Here is a 20,604-nt window from a genome sequence, read left to right as displayed (position 1 = left end):
TGTGTCAATTATTTTCTGTATGTGCAGCCTGCGCGGAAGTGGTGAGTCACATCCTTAAGAGTGAGGTGAAACCATACTCAAATTTTGCTAGCAGCTTGAAAACTGCATCATCCACCTTTAAAATTCATAGATTCAGAAAACCCAAAAACCGCTTGCATGAGCAATAGATTGACACTCTGGTAAACTAAAAATAGCCCCAAAAAATCGTGGAGGTCTTAAATAAGAGAAATGGATTTTATAAAGTCTTGTGCTTTGTGATCTTATTAAAATTCCAGCAGAATTTTCAGAAGTATTTAAAGATATCAAAATGGTTTTAATAGATGTCTTTCAGTACTTCTAAATGCATTTTCAATCGAGTGATCATGAAGCTCAAAATGCTACAAAATCCATTGTAAGACATGATGATCATTTGCATGTTTCTGAACCTCGTTCTTCTTTTGTTTTTTTCCTGCACAGCGATCCAAAATAGCGGTATATGAGAAGATGTGGTCATACATGAAATCGGCCGAACCATCAGTGTTTGTTAAGACCACACCCGATGGCGTGGCCCGGGTACGAAAGTCAAAGGGCAAGTTTGCCTTTCTCCTCGAGTCTACCATGAACGAGTACATCGAGCAGCGGAAGCCCTGCGACACCATGAAAGTGGGCGGGAACCTCGACTCAAAAGGCTACGGAGTGGCGACGCCCAAAGGCTCAGCATTAAGGTGGGTGGAATAATATAACAATATCCTCCATGTTGTTATAATATTCCACCTACCCTGATGTCCCCTGTTGTCATTCTCTTCTCATCCTCTCCTTGTTTTTTTATGGACACAGAGGTAACGGTAGTATGCTTTTCAATGCACTTGGATACAAAGGTTAAATTCTATAGAGGTACTCCCCGGGTTGCGACGTACCAGACTTACGGGATTTCGACTTTACGATGCCTGTGAGTCCGGCATTTTGTCTCCAGTCGTTTTATTTATTTCTTTTTTTTCCAAGTCGCGTAAACAGTACCTAGTTCCCGTTGCCGTTCTTCACATCAGGATCCCATCCTCCCCCAAGCAGCGTCGCCGTTGTCCTGCAGTTGCTATCGACCAGGAGATCCGCCTTCAGATTCCATTTCCTTGTTCTTCTGAGGCTGCTGCTGCTTCCCCACCGGCGCAGACTCCTCTTGCGAGTCTCAATCCGGATTTTCGAGTTTGGACAGCAGGCTCGCGTTGAGAGAGGCGACGCTGGTGACCTGAGCGGCCATGATATCCCCCTTCCCTCGCCTCCCCTTTTTCCTACAGCGCCCTTTTCTCTCAGCACGGCGACTCACTCGCGAGTAAAGCCCGAATAGTCATTGAATATAACGGGATTTAACGCAATGTACCTCTATCTTATTAATATGACATATACTTTATTGGCCCGAATATAAGACGGTGTTTTTTTGTACTGAAATAAGACTGAAAAAGTTGGGGTCGTCTTATATTCACGGTCTAGACATTATACCCATTCACGACGCTAGATGGCACCAGATATAATTGAATCGATGTTCTGTCATGACAGATCTCAGCTACTCTCAAGTTTAACCAGTTTGCATTATTTTATTGTAATGTTTTTCCTTATTCAGATTTGTTTCAAGACTACAGTTACAGTTAGACTTCACTTTGATGGTTAATGCAGTTATTGCAATTTTGTTGTTTTATCACAATAGATTGATTTATTTACATTTCAAAAACCAGAAGCCATTCATTTACGAATGTGATTGCACTTTAGTTTACATATTTAAATGTTCAGATATTAAGATTTGAATGAGGCAAAATATCATGCTTTTTTCTCTCAAATATATTGTTATAATCATTTGTTTCAGATGTACTGTAATTATTTTTTACATAAAATTTAATTTTTTCAGACTTGAGTCTTGAAAAAGAGGGGGGTCGTCTTATAATCAGGGCTGTCTTATATTCGGGCCAATACAGTAATACATGTTTTTGGATAGTTATTTTGAGATTTCGAGGTACTTACTATACCTACTTATATATATATATATATATATATATATATATATATATATATATATATATTTTTTTTTTTGTGATACTTAAAGGTAGAGCCGTGCGAAATTTCTGATTCTTAGATTATTCGCGATTCAGCCGTGGAAGATTCGAGAACGATTCACAAACATCCAAATTCCGATTATTGAATTATACCAGGTAAAGCAGAAGTAAAACACAGCGCGGTCTTCGGGACCCAATGAGGAACGGACCGAGAGTAAATATCATGTTCAACTAATGCTGCTAGATTAAAAAAAAACTATAATACCTGCATGCGGCCGACAGCTGCTTCAAACAACGCCTAGTTGCTAGTTGCTACAAACACATAGCCACATACGGCTACGGTAGACATGACATATATGTAGAACTAGAGGTGAAATGACAGACGACGGCGGCGTTCAAACATCTAAAGAGAACTAGATGCGAAATGACAGACTTGCCGTTTAGTAGTTGTTGCGTTAGTAAACAGCCGCCATCTTAAAGCAGTTGACTTCTCTGGAAGGCTCTGTTGTAGCGAACCTAATTAACTTTTTATCTAAAATACTCCTAAATCGGCAAAATCTTGACTTGAATCTATCTTTATATGATGAAACCGTTTCAAAACTTTCACATGTCGAAAGTAGACAGAAGGGAAATTATGGAATAACGGGAGCAATTTTAACAACTTTAACGGTTGATTCACATTCATTAAATTAATTGAATATAGTTTAAAGCTGCTGATACAGAATGGTGACTTGACTATTTTATTTACTTTTTTTAACTGTTAACTTGATGCTGTAATTTTAGTTTGGTTTAGCCTGAGAGGATTTTTGAACAATTTTGGAACAAATGTATAAAACATTATAAGCGGTTGGGGGGCATTTGGGTTATCATTAATTGATTTATAATCCAATCGGAGCCTCTGAATCGTAATCGAATCATTAGGTACCCCAAAGATTCCCGCCTCTACTCAAAGGGTTAATTCCGACTTAAGCAGAAATTTCAGGTAATTCAGGTTACGTCTCCAGTGCAGGAACAGAACTCGTTCGTAACCTGGGGACTACCCGTAATTGTCTTTCATAGGATTTTTCTTTTACGTGTTAGGGTTGCTTTATTTACTTATTTATATATTTCAACCAAATCCGTATAATACGGCTAAAGCTAAAAATCATTTCATTTGTCTTTGTCTTCCTGTTGCTCTTCTCTCCCCCTCCATCCCTCCTTCCGTCCTACCTGACTGTTGTGTTGTCATTTTTAATTTAACGGTTCAATGCTTTTTCAATTTAGCTTTTTAAAAGCTGTGCTGTCACTTGTGACAAATGTTAATTGCATGATGTTTGTTGTTGTTACTTCTCTTCTCAATGACAAGTGTCCCCATCCCGCACACTTCAGTTCTAAACTACGTAACCCCTCATGCCACCTTTTCCAAGATTGAACACTGTCTTTACCTTAAGTAAGCCTCTATTATCACTCCGCATTCCTAAAATTCTTAAACCGCAATTTGTCCTTTCCCAGAACATTCTGATTAAGTGATTCTGTGCGTAAGCCCCTGCTACAGTGGTAGCCTCTCTACCCTGACCTATCTTAATGATGCTTGGTACACCCATTACTTTGCATTAGATTTCTCACGGACCTGTGCATTTTCTTACAAGTTATGTTTTATCGTTTCAAGAAATGCTGTTAACCTGGCAGTTTTAAAACTGAATGAGCAAGGCCTCTTGGACAAATTGAAAAACAAATGGTGGTACGACAAGGGAGAGTGCGGCAGCGGGGGAGGTGACTCCAAGGTCAGCCTCGATGTCACCACAATCGGGTACTACAGTGCAGAGTAATCGGCAAGGCTGTTATAGCAACCCAACCAGAACCGAACCAAATGTCCACTTCGGACAACCTGCCGCTGCTCTACGGCACATCACCAAATTGACTGATGGTCTGACCAGACGGTTTAACACATCAGCTCAAACAAAGGAGCCCTGCTTAGCAAACAGGAGATTAGTGACAACAAGTGCACATGAATCAAATCAAGAGGTGAATATGCTGCCCTGCAGTCATGAAAGTTTGGCGGTCTTTATTCATGCTTACAGATCTGCATGGCAGCTCATCTCATTTGGGATTGTAGTCTATCAAGCTTTCTGGAAATAAAATTAGTAATCTGATAGGCATTCATCAACCTAAGCCAATGCTAAAATATTTTTCCTGGAAGTTGTTAACATTTCTAGCATATGCTTTCAAATCCAGGGGAAAAATGGTTCATCTTTGATTGAACCGGCAGCTGCTCTGTACACATCCAGGCCCAGAATCCATGTGTTCTGAAGCCAACGGGATCAGTCATTCCCAGTGGCTAAACAGTTTCGTGGAGGCTGTCAGAAAAGCAAGGGGAACAGCGGCGTCTTGAGGGGACTAAGCATTGCACATTGCAACGTGAGAATTCTAATAAACATTTCAAGGATCATGATTTGTATTTAATGGATCAAATGATAAAATACCTTCGGTCCGATTCCTCGATTGAGCTCATTAATAACCCAACGTTGACCCTTTTGATCATCCCTCCCCTCTTCTTCTGTGGCTAAATGAGGAATGATTTTCCCATTATGGAAGCTAATGGTGCAAGTGCTAGCACCTCCCTCAACCATGACAACTAAGTATAACATTACTGAGATGATGTGCAATCGCATGGGGCTATTTTCACTGCATACGTATGAGACAGCTGCATTATAGTCTTTACATTGCAGGTCACAGTCAAGACAAATGATGCTGTCACCTCAAATGTGATGATGTAGGTCAGGTAATTGGTTAAATATATACAACCTGCAAACGTCTGTGGACCGCAGTTGTATTATTGCGCCCTTAACATTATTTGTCACCATTGGCCTTGACCACAATTAGCAATAAAGCAGGAGTGAACCTGTCTCGTAGACAGTGATATGCCTTTACCGACTCTCTGCCTGGACCACAGAAATGATGTCAATGGAAAGTCAATTGAGATTCGAAGTCATTGACAACACACACATTCTCGATTTAATGATGTCACACAATGTGTAGTGTGTTTGGGATATTGAAACAACAAGAGAAAGTCATTCAGCATCACGTTTAGAAAAAGAAATGTCAAATTGTGACTGATTAGAACGCAGTTGCATTTTACAATGTAGCATAAGAAACGATACAGCGTTATTGTAATACTATTAGTGCCACAAAGATTAATCGATTAGCTCGAGCAATTGAATTTGAAAAAAGCTTGCTGCTTCAAGTATTCGTTTAATTAGAGTAACGTTATGATGGTTTGTTTTGAAAGTGTTTGCATTTAGTTTTATTGATTTCAGTAGATACACTGCCCTCTGGTGGCAACAGTGAATATGACATACCTCATTTAACATAGCTGAGTCCAGCTGCTCCCTGTTACGACCAATATAAGCTAATGTTTTTTTATGCATTTGTAATTTAGTATATAGGTATATTTTGCTGTTTTTTGAGGGAACATATATTTGAACAATTTGTAAGCGTAATGTAAAAAAAAAAAAAAAAAATGTGTCTTATAGCATTTAAGCAAGCAGACTTTTGCTATGCAGGTTGTCTAATTGTTCTTTTTTTGTACTTAGATCCTCATCCATTTATTTTTTTTGTTAATACCGTTTGAGGCTAGATTCAGGTATTTTCTTTTATTTTTAAATGAAAGTGCAATTCTGCATCGTTTGAAGAAACACTCGGGAATTTAATTTCGTGTCCATATTTAATGTTCTTTTGAAAGTACAATCTTTGTAAGCCTTTGTTTTACATCTCCTAAAATTGATTTTGCAACGCATTAAATGTTTCTAATCCGATTACTCGATTATTCGAACTAACTAGCTGATAATCGACTACTAAAATAATCGATAGCTGCAACCCTAAATATTATTCGAACAAGAATTTCTAATTAATCATGGCATGATAAAATATGAATTGAAAAATATGTCAATAATGCATTTAAAATCGAATTCAATTAGAAAAAAAAAAAATTATACTTTCCCATAGTTTGCTGGGACGGACTCTACCACAATAGTTTAAACTATGGAAAATGAAAAAAAGAAAACATGACCTATCAGAAATCATGTGTATATGTTTAATTGTGTTCAGTCCTATGCCTAAAGTTTAATTAGTTTATTTTACACTTAAATCAAGGAGTGATGTTGCATGATATCAGTGCAGGATTTTGTCCTGTATCTTAATTCCATTATACTGTATATGTATTTACATATAAATATATTAGTCAAGTCAAGACAAAGAAAAGGCTTAAAAAACACAGTCTAGATAAAAATATCATACACAAATACATGAATAAGTAACTAAGCAATAATAATAACAATCCTAAACATAAAAGAAAAATAAGTGAGTGTTGTGCATGGAAGCTGTCATAAACTAAATAGTTCATCAACCAAAGATTTTTTTCCCTCCTTTTTTTTAATGATGTTTGTTAATCAGTTTGCTCGTTTAACTAGAGTTGGACTATAATGGCACAGCAAGAATCACTACATTACCCATTGCAGTCTATTATAGGACCAAACGTTATTCTTTACACCACTGTAAAGAATCGTTGCTCACTATTAAAAGTATTACTTACCTTCCATTGACAGTTTGCACAGAGCAGGCACCCGTTATGACTCGGCTGCATAACATTGTGTTAATAGGTTGTTTCTTTCAGATAATGCTACTGAAACAATAGATGTGGAAAAGGTGACGAAAAGATAAATGGAAGAATTCTTGAATAGATAATCATGAAAAGAAGCTTTCGTATGGCTGCAAATATGCATAATGAGTACCCAAGCAGCACTATTAGTCTGCACAAGGGATAGATTAAATATTGTCCTCCTAAGGTTCCCTCTTGAGTTTTGCACTATTTGCATTGCTGCTATGTCGCTAAACTCATTAAGTGCCGTTATTTTATTACTGAAAGCATACTCAGGAGCCATCATGCCATTGTCGAGTTTTTATAATGCTCAGGTATGTGCTCTGTATTTGTTTGCCAGATTGTTTAGCGTCTTCAGGAGTCATCAGAGAGGCCCGATTAAGTGTGGCCCGGAGCGCACACTTCCAAACAGTGCAGTGCTTGCATCATTCTTACAGCTTGCACTTTCAACAGACGTCACACACACAATTTTATACACACACTTCTTTCTTGCCCTTCAGCACAATACAGCGTAACGTGGATTGAGTTTCAGACACAGAGCATGTTATGGGGTAATTGCATTGTTAATCAATGTCTCCGCAAGCCAAAACGATGCTCAGGTCATCAGAAACTATTTCACAGGCGTGTCTTTGAGGCATACAGTGGTCTATTCTTCTCCCTTTGCATTATGCACTGCCTCGAATTGCTCAGGGGACATTGTTCCTTCAGGGGGTAGTTATTGTAAGTCACTCATTTATCGATGCACATTATTTTATACTTCCTATCCATTTGCTTTCCATGGTTCACCGAAAGATAGAGCGGAACCACGTATGACCCTTACTTGTGTGTATGGATAAAAATGTCATTTTGACAATACACTGCACTGCAGATATTAATTTGGTTCTATTGCATACTGTATATTAATGCAATAGTAAGTAGAATTGTAACTTTATGTAGTACAAGTGATAGCGCAACTTTGCTCTGTTCTTATGTGGTGATGAAAGCAAAGAGGAAGTTATTTAGCATACACTATTCTTTTGTTATTATTTTCGACACATTGCTGAGTCAGCCATATTGCATCTGGATGATGTATGTCCTCAACGACTGATAGTGTGGCTAATTTATTTTAGAGAAAAGTCGACTATGCACTGAGGGCACCAGTGAGGCAGATGTTGATTTGCCTTCAGAACTCACTAAAAGTGCTATTTGTTTTCTTTTATTATTAGCAGTATTGCACTGAGCAAGGACAAAATTATGTGTATATTTCTTTCCCACAAAGTACAGTGGTACCACTACATACGAAGTTAATTCGTTCCAGGACCTTGTTTGTAAGTACAAATGGTGATATTTTGAGCAGGATTTTCCCATAAGAATACATTATAATTCAATTATTTTCGTTCCAGAGCCCAAAAACTTACACTGAATCGTTAATAAATGCTGCTGGTATTATTGCAAATAGCAATTATACAGAGCAAAACAAATAACTTATTAATAACATTTACAATAACAATATAATAGTAATAATAATAGGGCTGTCAAAATTATCGCGTTAACAGGCCGTAATGAATTTTTAAAAATTAATCACGTTAAAATATTTGAGTTGGAATGTATTTATTCAGATTTGCCGATTTGACAAAGAACAAAAATTACAGGAAGATCCATAAATGACTCCCCCCCCCCCTCCCAACAGAAAAAGAACCCCCCCCCAAAAAAACACATTTCCCCACTGTCACAGGCGTATACATCAAACAAATATTTCAAGACCATAGGCATATGTCACGTTAAAATATTTGACGCAATTAACGCACATGCCCCGCTCAGACAGATGAAAATGACAGCACAGTGTCATGTCCACTTGTTATTTGTGTTTTTTGGTGTTTTGTCGCCCTCTGCTGGCTCTTGGGTGCGACTGATTTTATGGGTTACAGCACCATGAGCATTGTGTAATTATTGACACCAACAATGGCGAGCTACTAGTTTATTTTTTGATTAAAAATTTTACGAATTTTATTAAAACGAAAACATTACGAGGGGTTTTAATATAAAATTTCTATAACTTGTCCTAAAATTTATCTTTTAAGAATTACAAGTCTTTCTATCCATGGATCACTTTAACAGAATGTTAATGCCATCTTGTTGATTTATTGTTATAATAAACTAGGGCTGTCAAAATTATCGCGTTAACGGGCGGTAATTAATTTTTTAAATTAATCGCGTTAAAATATTTGACGCAATTAACGCACATGCCCCGCTCAAACAGATTGAAATGACAGCACAGGGTCATGTGCACTTGTTACTTGTGTTTTTTGGAGTTTTGTCGCCCTCTGCTGGCGCTTGGGTGCGACTGATTTTATGACCATGAGAATTGTGTAATTATTGACATCAACAATGGAGACCTACTATATTTTTTGATTGAGAATTTTACAAATTTTCTTAAAACGAAAACATTAAGAGGGGTTTAATATAAAATTTCTATAACTTGTACTAACATTTATCTTTTAAGAATTACAAGTCTTTCTATCCATGGATCGCTTTCACAGAATGTTAATGTTAATGCCATTTTGTTGATTTATTGTTATAATAAACAAATACAGTTCTTATGTACAGTATGTTGAATGTATATTTCCGTCTTGTGTCTTATCTTTCCATTCCAACAATAATTTACAGAAAAATATGGCATATTTTATAGCTGGTTTGAACTGCGATTAATTACGATTAATTAATTTTTAAGCTGTGATTAACTCGATTTAAAATTTTAATCGTTTGACAGCCCTAAATAATAATAATAATACCTGTAATAATGTAACGAATCGCGTTCTAATGTGGCGGATGTGTTTCGCGTGGTGTACCTGAACGTGGCTGACTTGACTTGACTCGTGAAAGAGGGACTTTTTACTTTCACTTTGTTCAGCTGCAACGGACAGTAGGCATGTTGTGTTGCACAAGTTCTGAAATAAATGATTAAAAACCTCACGAAGCTGGGGATTTTTTTGGCGATGTTACCACAATAATAATTGTCACCTTAACTTATAAAGACTGGCGAACTGAGGTCGGAGTAGTACCGTTGAGATCGTAGACATTCTACGAGCGTGTTGTCGAGCCACTTCACGGATGCGAGCACCACGCTCATATTTTTCTATCATTTCCATCTTCATTTCAATGGTAAGCCCCATCTTTTTCCTTTTTTCACCACCTGCAATGACATTCTTAGAACCAATGTTGATTTCTTTCACAAGAAAATACGCCATGCGTCCGTCTTGCAGGAAAACAAAGAAAGTGCGGCGCTGTCATAAATCGTCGTATATCAAGCATATATCAAACATCTCGTCGGATGTAGAAACAAATGGCGAGTCAAATTTTCTGTCGGATGTCGAAAAGATCTTGTGTCGAATGATCGTATCGTGTCGTATGTCGAGGTACCACTGTATGCCCCTTTCTGATAGAGTTCTGGTAGAGTGTCATTAAAAACTCTTATCCACCTTGGAAATATGTTGGGGGGGGAGGGGTCATCAAATAACGGCGTTATTTGTTTCAGTAGTGAGTAATCTAATTACTTTTCTCATCTTGTCAACACCTTTACCGTTACTGAATATGTAAAGGTGTGCATTACTATGTGTTACTACGTTGGTTGAATGATGCGGGAAAAGTCTGAGAGACACGGACTCATGGAGATGAGAGAGCAGAGCGAGAGTGGGGAGGAGGGAAAGGAGTAGTGACGCCGTTGCAAATGCGATGCTAGGTGGCTCCAATAATAACTGTAGCCGATATCCGACAAACTATGCCAACATAATGCTACGGTAGATATCCCATGTATATAGAACTAGATGCGAAATGACAGACATGGCGGGGTTAGCACAAGTATGGAGAACTAGATGTGAAATGATAGACTCGCCAGCGTTAGTAAACAGCCGCCATCTTAAAGCAGTAGACTTGTCAGGAAGGCTCTGTTGTAGAGAACCTTCCTAGTGAACCTAAGTAATTTTTTATCTAAAATACTCCTAAATCGGCAAAATCTTGACTTGAATCTATCTTTAAATGATGAAACAGATTTTAAACTTTCACATGTCGAAAGTAGACGGAAGTGAACTAATGCAATAACAGGAGCAATTTTAACAACTTACACAACATTAAATGACTTCAAAACATAGCAAAGGTTACTATGTTTTTTTTTTTTTTTTTTTTTGGGGGGGGGGTAAAATACATGAAAGGAACACCAGTTACTTTGCCAAGTAACTAATTACTGTTACATTCAGGTAACTGTGCTACTAACTCAATTACTTTTTGGGAGAAGTAATTTGTAACTGCAATTAATTGCTTTTTTAAAGTAAGATTAACAACACTGCCTGTGATGTCTAACTGAAAATTTCCCGCTCTGTTTGTATGTAACTTTCAACATTCGAATTTCAAGTTATAAATTATTTGTGTTGGTTTTGGTGGTCAAAAGTATCCATAAAAGTCATAATTTTGGCAACAACACTTATATTTGGCTCACATTTTTGCACTCGAGTCCCTGTTACCTGATTTTGCTAATCTCCCAATACGATTCTACAACAATGTATTTTAGGGAAAGACCAGATTTAGTATAAATCACCTTCATGCAAGAAAGTGTTGCGCTCCAGAAATCTAAATATGCATATAATGAATTTCTTCGAACTTTGATGTTAATACTATGCGTTTGTACTATAATGTTTAAACACACAAAATGACACAGCTCATAGACGCTGACATTTTGGAACAAATGTGACGTCAGTTAAGCCCCACGGTCTTTTGTGCTTGGTGGTGACCACAGAATGTAAGCTAGGAAGTGTCCATACGCCAAAGAGGGCTGCGAGGTTTTCGGTTTTTAGGCTGTGAGGCAAAATAAAATAGTGGATGAAGTTCCTAACTCAGTATCTAATCGTGTGAGCGGTTCAGGGTGGAGATCTTACTGTGGCTGGTGAGTGTACAAACAAAGAGAGCTGTTAAACTATAATTAAAATTAAATTTGTACATTTCAGACAAATCTGACCATTATTTAATGCTTTCTCTTTTGTTTTAATAAAAGTAATGGTTAATATACTGTATCAGTCTCCAGAGGGAAATTATTTACTTTTCTATTCACATCCATTCCACTTGACACCAAACCATGCATGGATTCATTCGTTCTCCAACAGCATGGAAATTGGTTTTGACAGACTCAATCGATAATACCCGATGACTTGCGTTTTGTTTTCCTCATATGCGGAGGAGAAAGAAGCTCACTGTTTGACACGGACAATTCTCAAGCATTACAAATTATAGAAATGTGCACAATGTCTGTTTAAAGATACAATTATTCTTCTTTGTTAAGACAAAGCTCCTTTTGAACTGATCTTGTTGAACGCTGTTCGGAGGTTCTTTTAAATGCATCTCCTGCCCCCCAAATCACCCAAGTACAGACTGGCTGATCGTACTTTAAGTACCTGCTCGTCGCCATGGTAACAGCGTCTGCCGATTACTCGAAGCGATATGGGTAGGTCCTGGCTCTGTAGGTAAGGGTTTATAAAGGTGATAGGTAGAATGCCTGCTCTCTGACATGTTGCCGTGGCCAGGAACCCTGCTTTATCGCTTTGTAAAATATGTAAGTAGAAAACAAGTTGAATAACATAAAATAACATATTATAATGTTATTTATGTTATTTCCCACGTGAAGAACTCCTGTAAACCTTGCAGTATTGAAACTCAGTGAACAAGGCATCTTAGACAAGCTGAAAAACAAATGGTGGTACGATAAGGGTGAATGTGGAACCAAGGACTCTGGAAGTAAGGTCAGTCGCTGCAGGTCTTTTGTACTGATTCCAAATTGCATTTTGACGTACTGTTCATATGCAAAACAAACCTATCCAAACATTAGTAGCTCACATTGTGTTAATACGCTGCACATAATTCATTTCTTTTGACCTACCACCAACCGTAACATGGTTTGTGGCTGTACAAGGCACTCCTTCCCCTAATTCATTTCCCATATGACATTTTGTACACCATATGAACCTATTGAAAGAATCTGTAATGATAATCCAGTGGGGAAATGCCTGACAATTTCAACTGATTCACAGCAGTTGTTGAGAAATGCTACTTATGTTCATTCTCACTTCATGACACTTTAACCATTTTGCTGCCGTTTCTATTTGCCAAACTGTTAATGAAAATTTGATTTATTTGCGTTATTACTACTTTGCAAAAGAGCTGTGTCTTTTAGATTTGTTGGCCTCCTGTGGTGTGAAGAACAGCCAAAGCCTCTCAAAATTTAATAACTTTGACAAATGCAACTTAGGCGTACGATTTAACTCATGCCACAAGAAGTCAGGGAATGTAACACACTCACAACTTAACCCTCTGAGATACTGTTTATAGATTGTTACAGAGCCGCCTAATCCGCCCACGCTCAAGGGGTTAAACTGCAAATAGTAAAACTCTGATGAACAAATTTTTAATGAATAAGTTCGGTAAGTAAGCAGCAGCAAAATGGTTTGATTTGATCATCTCTGACTGTACTGTATGACAATGTTGCCATAAGAGTTATACGTACATGTCGCTAAGGAGACAGGGATGGTTAGAGCTGTCGACCGAAGCGATGCTGACCAGCTTCCTGACATAGTCAAGAGTAGCGCTAGAATGTAAATGTAAAGAAAGGAAGCATTAACCATCAGATATAACTTCAATAGTCAGTTTTTTTGTCTAAGGGTCTGAAATTGATGTTTTTAACTTTAAGGAAAATATATCTGTAAAGACTAGCAAAGTTTCTAGGGTAGTTACTTGTAGCTGTTAGTATTAAAAAACTATTTACAGTTGCTCTAGGTTTACCAGTTCAGGTTTATTGGCCAGGCTGAATTTTGTTCTGCTGCATTCGCTCCACTCCGAAATGCTTAACTGTGTTGTTCACTTTCCCGCAGGACAAGACAAGCGCTCTCAGCCTAAGCAATGTGGCTGGAGTCTTCTATATTCTGGTTGGAGGGCTGGGGCTTGCCATGATGGTGGCCCTCATAGAGTTCTGTTATAAGTCACGGCAAGAAACAAAACGGCTGAAATTGGCAAAGAGTGCTCACAATTTTAAGCCAACTCCCCCAACCAACACCCAGAACTTTGCCACATACAGAGAAGGCTACAATGTATACGGAACAGAGAGTGTTAAGATTTAGAGGTACGTCACCTCTCCTTAATGTCCTCTATCCACTTGAGTGTTGCATCATTTTGCTTCCTTTCATATCTGTTTGACTAAATTATTCATTCGTAGAATATGTAGTTCTGTGCTACTGCTGTTTATGGAGTTGTTTTCAGATGTCATGTCGGAAGAATTCCAACACAAAAGCTTACTTAGATATAAATCGCATAGCCGTTGCTTATGACTTGTAACATGGAGCCTTGGGGATGCAATGGCGAGCAAACAACTCAAATTCTGGAACATAAATTGAGTGAATAATTTACATTACAGGATAAGGGTGGCATACTTGCCTGTTGTTTTTCAAAAGTGTAAATAGGCAAAATATCCTTTTTTCTCTTTTAACTACGTATATCGTTGCGCCCACTGCACAGCTGAATTATGAAATCACATAAAAATTACAATAGGTGACTCAAACCTATTTATCAGACATTCCAACATTAACACCCTAGTTTTCCCAGAAGTACCCATTATCCAGACAAATCATTGACAACATTGATACATTCAAAACAAAAAGTAACCTTCTTTGCCCTGTACAGTGGAGAAAATGAGTATTTGAACACCCTGCTATTTTACAAGTTCTCCCACTTAGAAATCATGGAGGGGTCTGAAATATTAATCGTAGGTGCATGTCCACTGTGAAAGAGATAATCTAAAAAGAGAAATCCAGAAATCACACTATATGATTTTTTTTTTTAATCGATATATTTGTGTGATACAGCTGCAAATAAGTATTTGAACACCCGGGAAAACGAATGTTAATATTTGTTACAGGAGCCTTTGTTTGCAATTACAGAGGTCAAACGTTTTCTGTAATTTTTCACCAGGTTTGCACACACTGCAGGAGGGATCTTGGCCCACCCATCAGTCAGGTTTCTGGGCTGTCGCTGAGAAACACGGAGTTTGAGCCCCCTCTAAAGGTTTTCTATTGGGTTTAGGTCTGGAGACCAGCTAGACCATGCTCAAACCTTGTTATGCTTTTCCAGGCTGTGTGCTTTGGGTCATGGTCATGTTGGAAGACCCAGCCACGACCCATCTTCAATGTTCTGACTGAAGGAAGGAGGTTGTTTCCCAAAATCTCACAAAACAGGCCCCCAGTCATCCTCTCTTTAATACTCTGCACTCGTCATGCGCAGAAAAACACCCCCAAAGCATGTTGCTACCACTCCCATGCTTCACAGTAGGGATGGTGTTCTTGAGATAGCACTCATCATTCTTCTTCCTCCAAACACGGTTAGTGGAATTATGACCAAAAAGTTCTATTTTACTATCGTCTGACCGCAAAACTTGCTCCCATGACTCCTCTGCATCATCAAAATGGTCATAGGAACTTAAGACAGGCCTTGGCATGTGCTGGTTTAAGCAGGGGAACCTTCCGTGCCATGCATGATTTCAAACTATGACGTCTTAAGTGCATTGCCAACAGTAACGTGGAAACGTTGGTCCCAGCTCTTTTCAGGTCATTGACCAACTGTTGTCCTGTAGTTCTGGGCTGATATATCACCTTTCTTAGGATCTTTGAGAACCCACCAGGTGATATCTTAAATGCGGATCAACTCCAATTGAGATTTACACTCATGTTTAGCTTCTTCCATTTTCAAATGATTGCTCCAACAGCGGACCTTTTTTCACCAAGCTGCTAGGCAATTGCTCCGTAGCCCTTTCCAGCCTTGTGGAGGTGAACAATTTTGTCCCTGGTGTCTTTGGACAGCTCTATGGCCTTGACCATGTTACAAGTTGCTACCATGACTCCTCTGCATCTTCCAAATGGTCATAAGAAAACTTAAGACGGGCCTTGACATGTGTTGGTTTAAGCAGGGAAAACTTCCGTGTCATGCAAGATTTGAAACCATGACATCCAGTGTATTACCAACAGTAACCTTGGAAACGGTGGTCCCAGCTCTTTTCAGGTCATTGACCAACTCCTCTCGTGTAGTTCTGGTCTGGGCTGATTCATTACATTTCTTATGATCACTAAGACCCCACAAGGTGGTATCTTACATGGGGCTCCACTCCGATTGAGATTGACCGTCATGTTTAGCTTCTTTCATTTTCCAATGATTGCGCCAACAGTGGACCTTTTTTCACCAAGCTGCTTGGCAATTGCTCCGTAGCTCTTTCCAGCCTTGTGGAGGTGAACAAATTTGTCTTTGGTGTCTATGGGCAGCTCTTTGGTCTTGACCATGTTACAAGTTTGAGTCTTACTGATTGTATGGGATGGACAGGTGTCTTTGTGCTGCTATCGACCTCTAACAAGTCCATCTGATTCAGGATAATACATGAAGAGTGGACTTTTATTAGGCAGACTAACAGGTCTTTCAGGGTCAGAATTCTAGCTAATGGACAGGTGTTCAAATACGTATTTGCAACTGTATCGTACAAATAAGTTCTTAATAAAATCATACATTGTGATTTCTGGATTTTTCTTTTGAGATTATCTCTCACATTGGACATGCACCTACGATGATTCAGACTCCTCCATGACTTCTAAGTGGGAGAACTTGCAAAATACCAGGGTGTTCAAATACTTATTGTCTTCACTGTATGTCCAAAACATTGTTTTCCCAATATTCCAACAATTAACACATTCCCCAACTTTGGCATTTTACAATAAAATTCCTACATTAAGAGGTATTTTATACTTGTACATTCCTCTATCGCATTTTTAAACAGTTAAAGACAGCCAACTTAGGAAATACAGGGAGTCCCATTCTCCAAATTTTCCAAACCTTCACTATAAAAATTACTATACTCCACTTAATAGAAATTTAAGTTTAAGTATTAATGATTAACTGCTCCCAAAGAGACTCTGTAGATAGCACAGTCTGGCCTCCCATGAAACTACTAGACATAAATCAATCATCCCACTGCACAAACTGTGGTAAACACTGTTAAATACACAGTTTCAAGTGTTAGTTTAGCTTTTAATTAGCTTGTTTACATGTGTTTTGTCCAGTCAAACATGAATGTACACCAAAGCCCTGTAAATATTGTTTTTACCCCCATCCTCATTCGCATTGCACGCAGTGAACTATCAAGAGACTACTTGAGCCTTTAGAATGATAGCTGCTTTTCAGTCTAAATATTCACATAATGTTTTATTTGATCAAGAATTGAGATTGGGCAACTAAAGCATAATGAAGCCCATTGAGATAAGAAGTAAATGTGTGCTGATTATTGGATAACAGACAGCTCTTCACTTTCTTTTTTTTGGATTAATTGTAATTGCAAACAGTGCCGAGGGCCCCCAAAATTCTGCGTATTAATTATATCTTGTTCATGTAAGATCTGTATCACACAAAGATAATAAATTAGCATACACAAGAAATTTGATCCATCTTGTTTGCACAAGTGAATATTTTAGGAACCTAGGAGCTCCCCTGTTCGTGTTTGCTCACTGTGATTTATATAAAAGATCATCTGACAATCATACAAAGTCATTCATGTTCATGTTTGCTTTTGCTTTGTATCCTGACACAGGTTTAAAATGTTTCCATCGTCCCGTACAAATGTGATTAAGTATCTCTGAAAGGACAAGGATTACGAAAATTGAGCCAAATCCTTTTGGGTCGGACACTGGTGTAATAATCTGCAATGACGACACGACTGGACTGGTCATGGGAAGAGACGATTTCCCTCCTCTCAGTGCCTTATGGAAAGTCCAATCAATGCAACGCATTCTCAATGATATTGCTTTTTGCTTGAAACTCACACAAAAGAGAAGAATTGAGGATCAGTGGGGTAGAATTATACAGTATATACAGTACATATTGAATACATGTGATGTGAGAGAAATAAAGCCATCATTTTGCAACCCTAAGCACATTAGGAAGTGCCAAAAGACGAGGGTCTAATTGGTTTCTTGTAAAAGCAGATTATGCCTCATTCTCCTGCTGCCAGGTTTTCACTAGTTATATGTATTCAAATGTGTTCTTTCTATCTTGTCAGTGCCAGCCAGACACTGACTATTACACAATTAGCTTTTATACTAACCTTGCCACTCCCTCTCTTAATTGATTCGTTTTCATGAAATGCCATTCAAAGCAATTCAGAGTGTGTTGTATGTACTCCTTGGTGCTGCCGACACACTCCACTTCCAATACTGCCAAGTGTGCGTGTGCGCGTATGACTGAGTGTGTAAAATATTGTCCTAAGTTTGCTCATCTCCCGAAAGACCTCCACATTCTCTATGATGGAAGTACAACCAAAACAATAGAGGCTAATTCAATTGTAGATGAACTGCTTAATCTTACAAAGACATACCAGTAATGGCTTTCAAACTGTACTATGTGGACTATCTTACCATTTTCTTCACATTTTAAAATGAGCTGTGCTTTTCATTTTGGTTTCCTGTCAAGAGCATTGCATTGTTTGGTGATTTCACACTGTAAACTAATTAAATTGATTAAAAATGAATTAAAGGTTGCATTGGGGCGGGTCTGCAAGCTTAGCACATGTCCATATTGCTGTAATAATTACTTTCCCAAAAAGGCTGTGATTCCATAGGGTTTTTAGGAAGATACTTAAATTACCTGAAGCTGTGGGAAAATAGTTTTATATGTTAAAAAAAAAATAAAATAATGTGAAGACAAATGTTGAAATGTGTACATTTAGATAAATACGAACTATTTATAATACATGATGAACGATTTTCCTGTTTTTTAAACAAAAAATAAATGCATGTGATGCTTGATGAGCCCTACAACTCACAAAATGACTTTAGATTAGATCTCAAGAACTGTTTCTATTTTTTATTTTACTTTTTTTGTAAATGAGTTCCACTCTTCTTTTTGGTTAGGCTCACCCTTTGGGAGATCACCAGGTGTTGTAGTGGGTACAAAAGAGCAAGAGATGCATGAATAATTTACTGAACCTCATTAGAGAGGCGCTGTACAGAGAATTTTAATACATTTTGTAAATAAAATGTACAGAAAGGTTTTGGTGTGCGTGTCCATGTGATTAAATAATATGTCTTCATCAAAGTGCAGCCAGCCATTCTAATTTGGTACATGGATTCGCAAACTTTAGAGGTAAATCTGTATCATACCACTGCCTATTTACAATTGGACTGCTATTGTTGCTTATATTATGAATTCAGCACATGCAGTAGGTATTAAGGCTGCTACCACTTAGCCTATTCATCTACTTCCTTGCATGAACCAAGGACAAACCTATTCAGCATTTATCTCCAAAGTCAGAGCACACTGTCTACCAACAATTGAGACACCCATCCTCCAAATCAAAAGTGTCGCAAAATCAACCATTATGTAGACCAGGTGTGTCAAAAGGTCATCTTTGCCGCTGGCAACATGCTATGGTTTCAGAGGTGGATGCTTGTCTTTCAATAAGGGGGGCTCAGCGCACCAGCTGTTTGGTAGAGAAAGAAACTAGAGTGCCAGAAGTCAAGTCTCCAAACACAAGTACAGTGGGGCAAATAAGTATTTAGTCAACCACTAATTGTGCACGTTCTCCCACTTGAAAATATTAGAGAGGCCTGTAATTGTCAACATGGGTAAACTTTCAACCATGAGAGACAGTATGTGGAAAAAAAACCTGAAAATCACATTGTTTGATTTTTAATGAATGTATTTGCAAATCATGCTGGAAAGTAAGTATTTGGTCAATATCAAAAGGTCATCTCAATACTTTGTTATGTACCCTTTGTTGGCAATAACGGAGGCCAAACGTTTTCTGTAAGTCTTCACAAGCTTTTCACACAGTACTGCTGGTATTTTGGCCCATTCCTCCATGCAGATCTCCTCTAGAGCAGTGATGTTTTGGGGCGGTCGTTGGGCAACACAGACTTTCAACTACCGCCACAGATTTTCTATGGGGTTGAGATCTGAAGACTGACTAGGCCATTCCAGGACCTTGAAATGCTTCTTACGAAGCCACTCCTTTGTTGCCCTGGCTGTGTGTTTGGGATCATTGTCATGCTGAAAGACCCAGCCACGTCTCATCTTCAATGCCCTTGCTGACGGAAGGAGATTTTCACGCAACATCTTTCAATACAGGGCCTCATTCATTCTTTTCTCTACACAGAGCAGTCGTCTTGGTGCCTTTGCAGAAAAACAGCCCCAAAACATGTATCCACCCCTATGGTTCACAGTGTGTATGGTGTTCTTCGGATGCAATTCAGTATTCCTTCTCCTCCAAACAGGAGAACCTGTGTTTCTACCAAAAAGTTATATTTTGTTTTCATCTGACCATAACACATTCTCCCAGTCCTCTTCTGGATCATCCAAATGTTCTCTAGCAAACCGCAGACAGGCCTGGACGTGTACTGGCTTCAGCAGGCGGACACGTCTGGCAGTGCAGGATTTGAGTCCCTGGCGGCGCATCGTGTTACTGATAGTAGCCTTTGTTACTGTGGTCCCAGCTCTCTGTAGGTCATTCACTAGGTCCCCCCGTGTGGTTCTGGGATTTTTGCTCACCGTTCTTGTTATCGTTTTGACGCCACGGGATGAGATCTTGCATGGAGCCCCAGATCGAGAGAGATTATCAGTGCTCTTGTATGTCTTCCATTTTCTAATAATTGTTCCAACAGTTGATTTCTTTACACCAAGTGTTTTACCTATTGCAGATTCAGTCTACCCAGCCTGGTGCAGGTCTACAATTTTGTCTCTGGTGTCCTTCGACAGCTCTTTGGTCTTGGCCATAGTGGAGTTTGGAGTGTGACTGACTGAGGTTGTGGACAGGGGTCTTTTATACCGATAATGAGTTAAAACAGGTGCCATTAATACAGGTAACGAGTGAAGCCTCGTTAGAAGAAGTTAGACCTCTTTGACAGC

The 20,604-nt window shown here is 38.6% G+C and overlaps 1 protein-coding gene across 5 annotated transcripts in view; it reads left to right on the top strand.

The window, feature by feature from the left end:
• gria3b (glutamate receptor, ionotropic, AMPA 3b) overlaps positions 1-18,844 on the top strand; it is a 226,308-nt gene extending 207,464 nt beyond the window's left edge. The window contains exons 13-16 of one of the 5 annotated variants that reach the window (XR_009064807.1): positions 457-704; positions 3,670-3,784; positions 12,308-12,422; positions 13,548-13,695. Coding sequence is in view for 4 of the 5 variants with exons in the window: in XM_057850056.1 (XP_057706039.1) it covers positions 457-704; positions 12,308-12,422; positions 13,548-13,793 (609 nt within the window). In the remaining variant the exon portion in view is untranslated. Of the gene's footprint in view, positions 1-456; positions 705-3,669; positions 3,785-12,307; positions 13,796-17,293 lie in introns of those variants that run through there. The other 4 variants (XM_057850056.1, XM_057850055.1, XM_057850058.1 and 1 more) reach the window with 4 other exon arrangements.
• Positions 18,845-20,604: the final 1,760 nt, after the last annotated feature.

The sequence above is a fragment of the Corythoichthys intestinalis genome, chromosome 11 (genome assembly GCF_030265065.1).
Source record: "Corythoichthys intestinalis isolate RoL2023-P3 chromosome 11, ASM3026506v1, whole genome shotgun sequence".
Lineage (NCBI taxonomy): Eukaryota > Metazoa > Chordata > Actinopteri > Syngnathiformes > Syngnathidae > Corythoichthys > Corythoichthys intestinalis.
The sequence above is the reverse complement of the archived record's forward strand: the minus strand, read 5'-3'. Positions and strand labels throughout refer to the sequence as shown.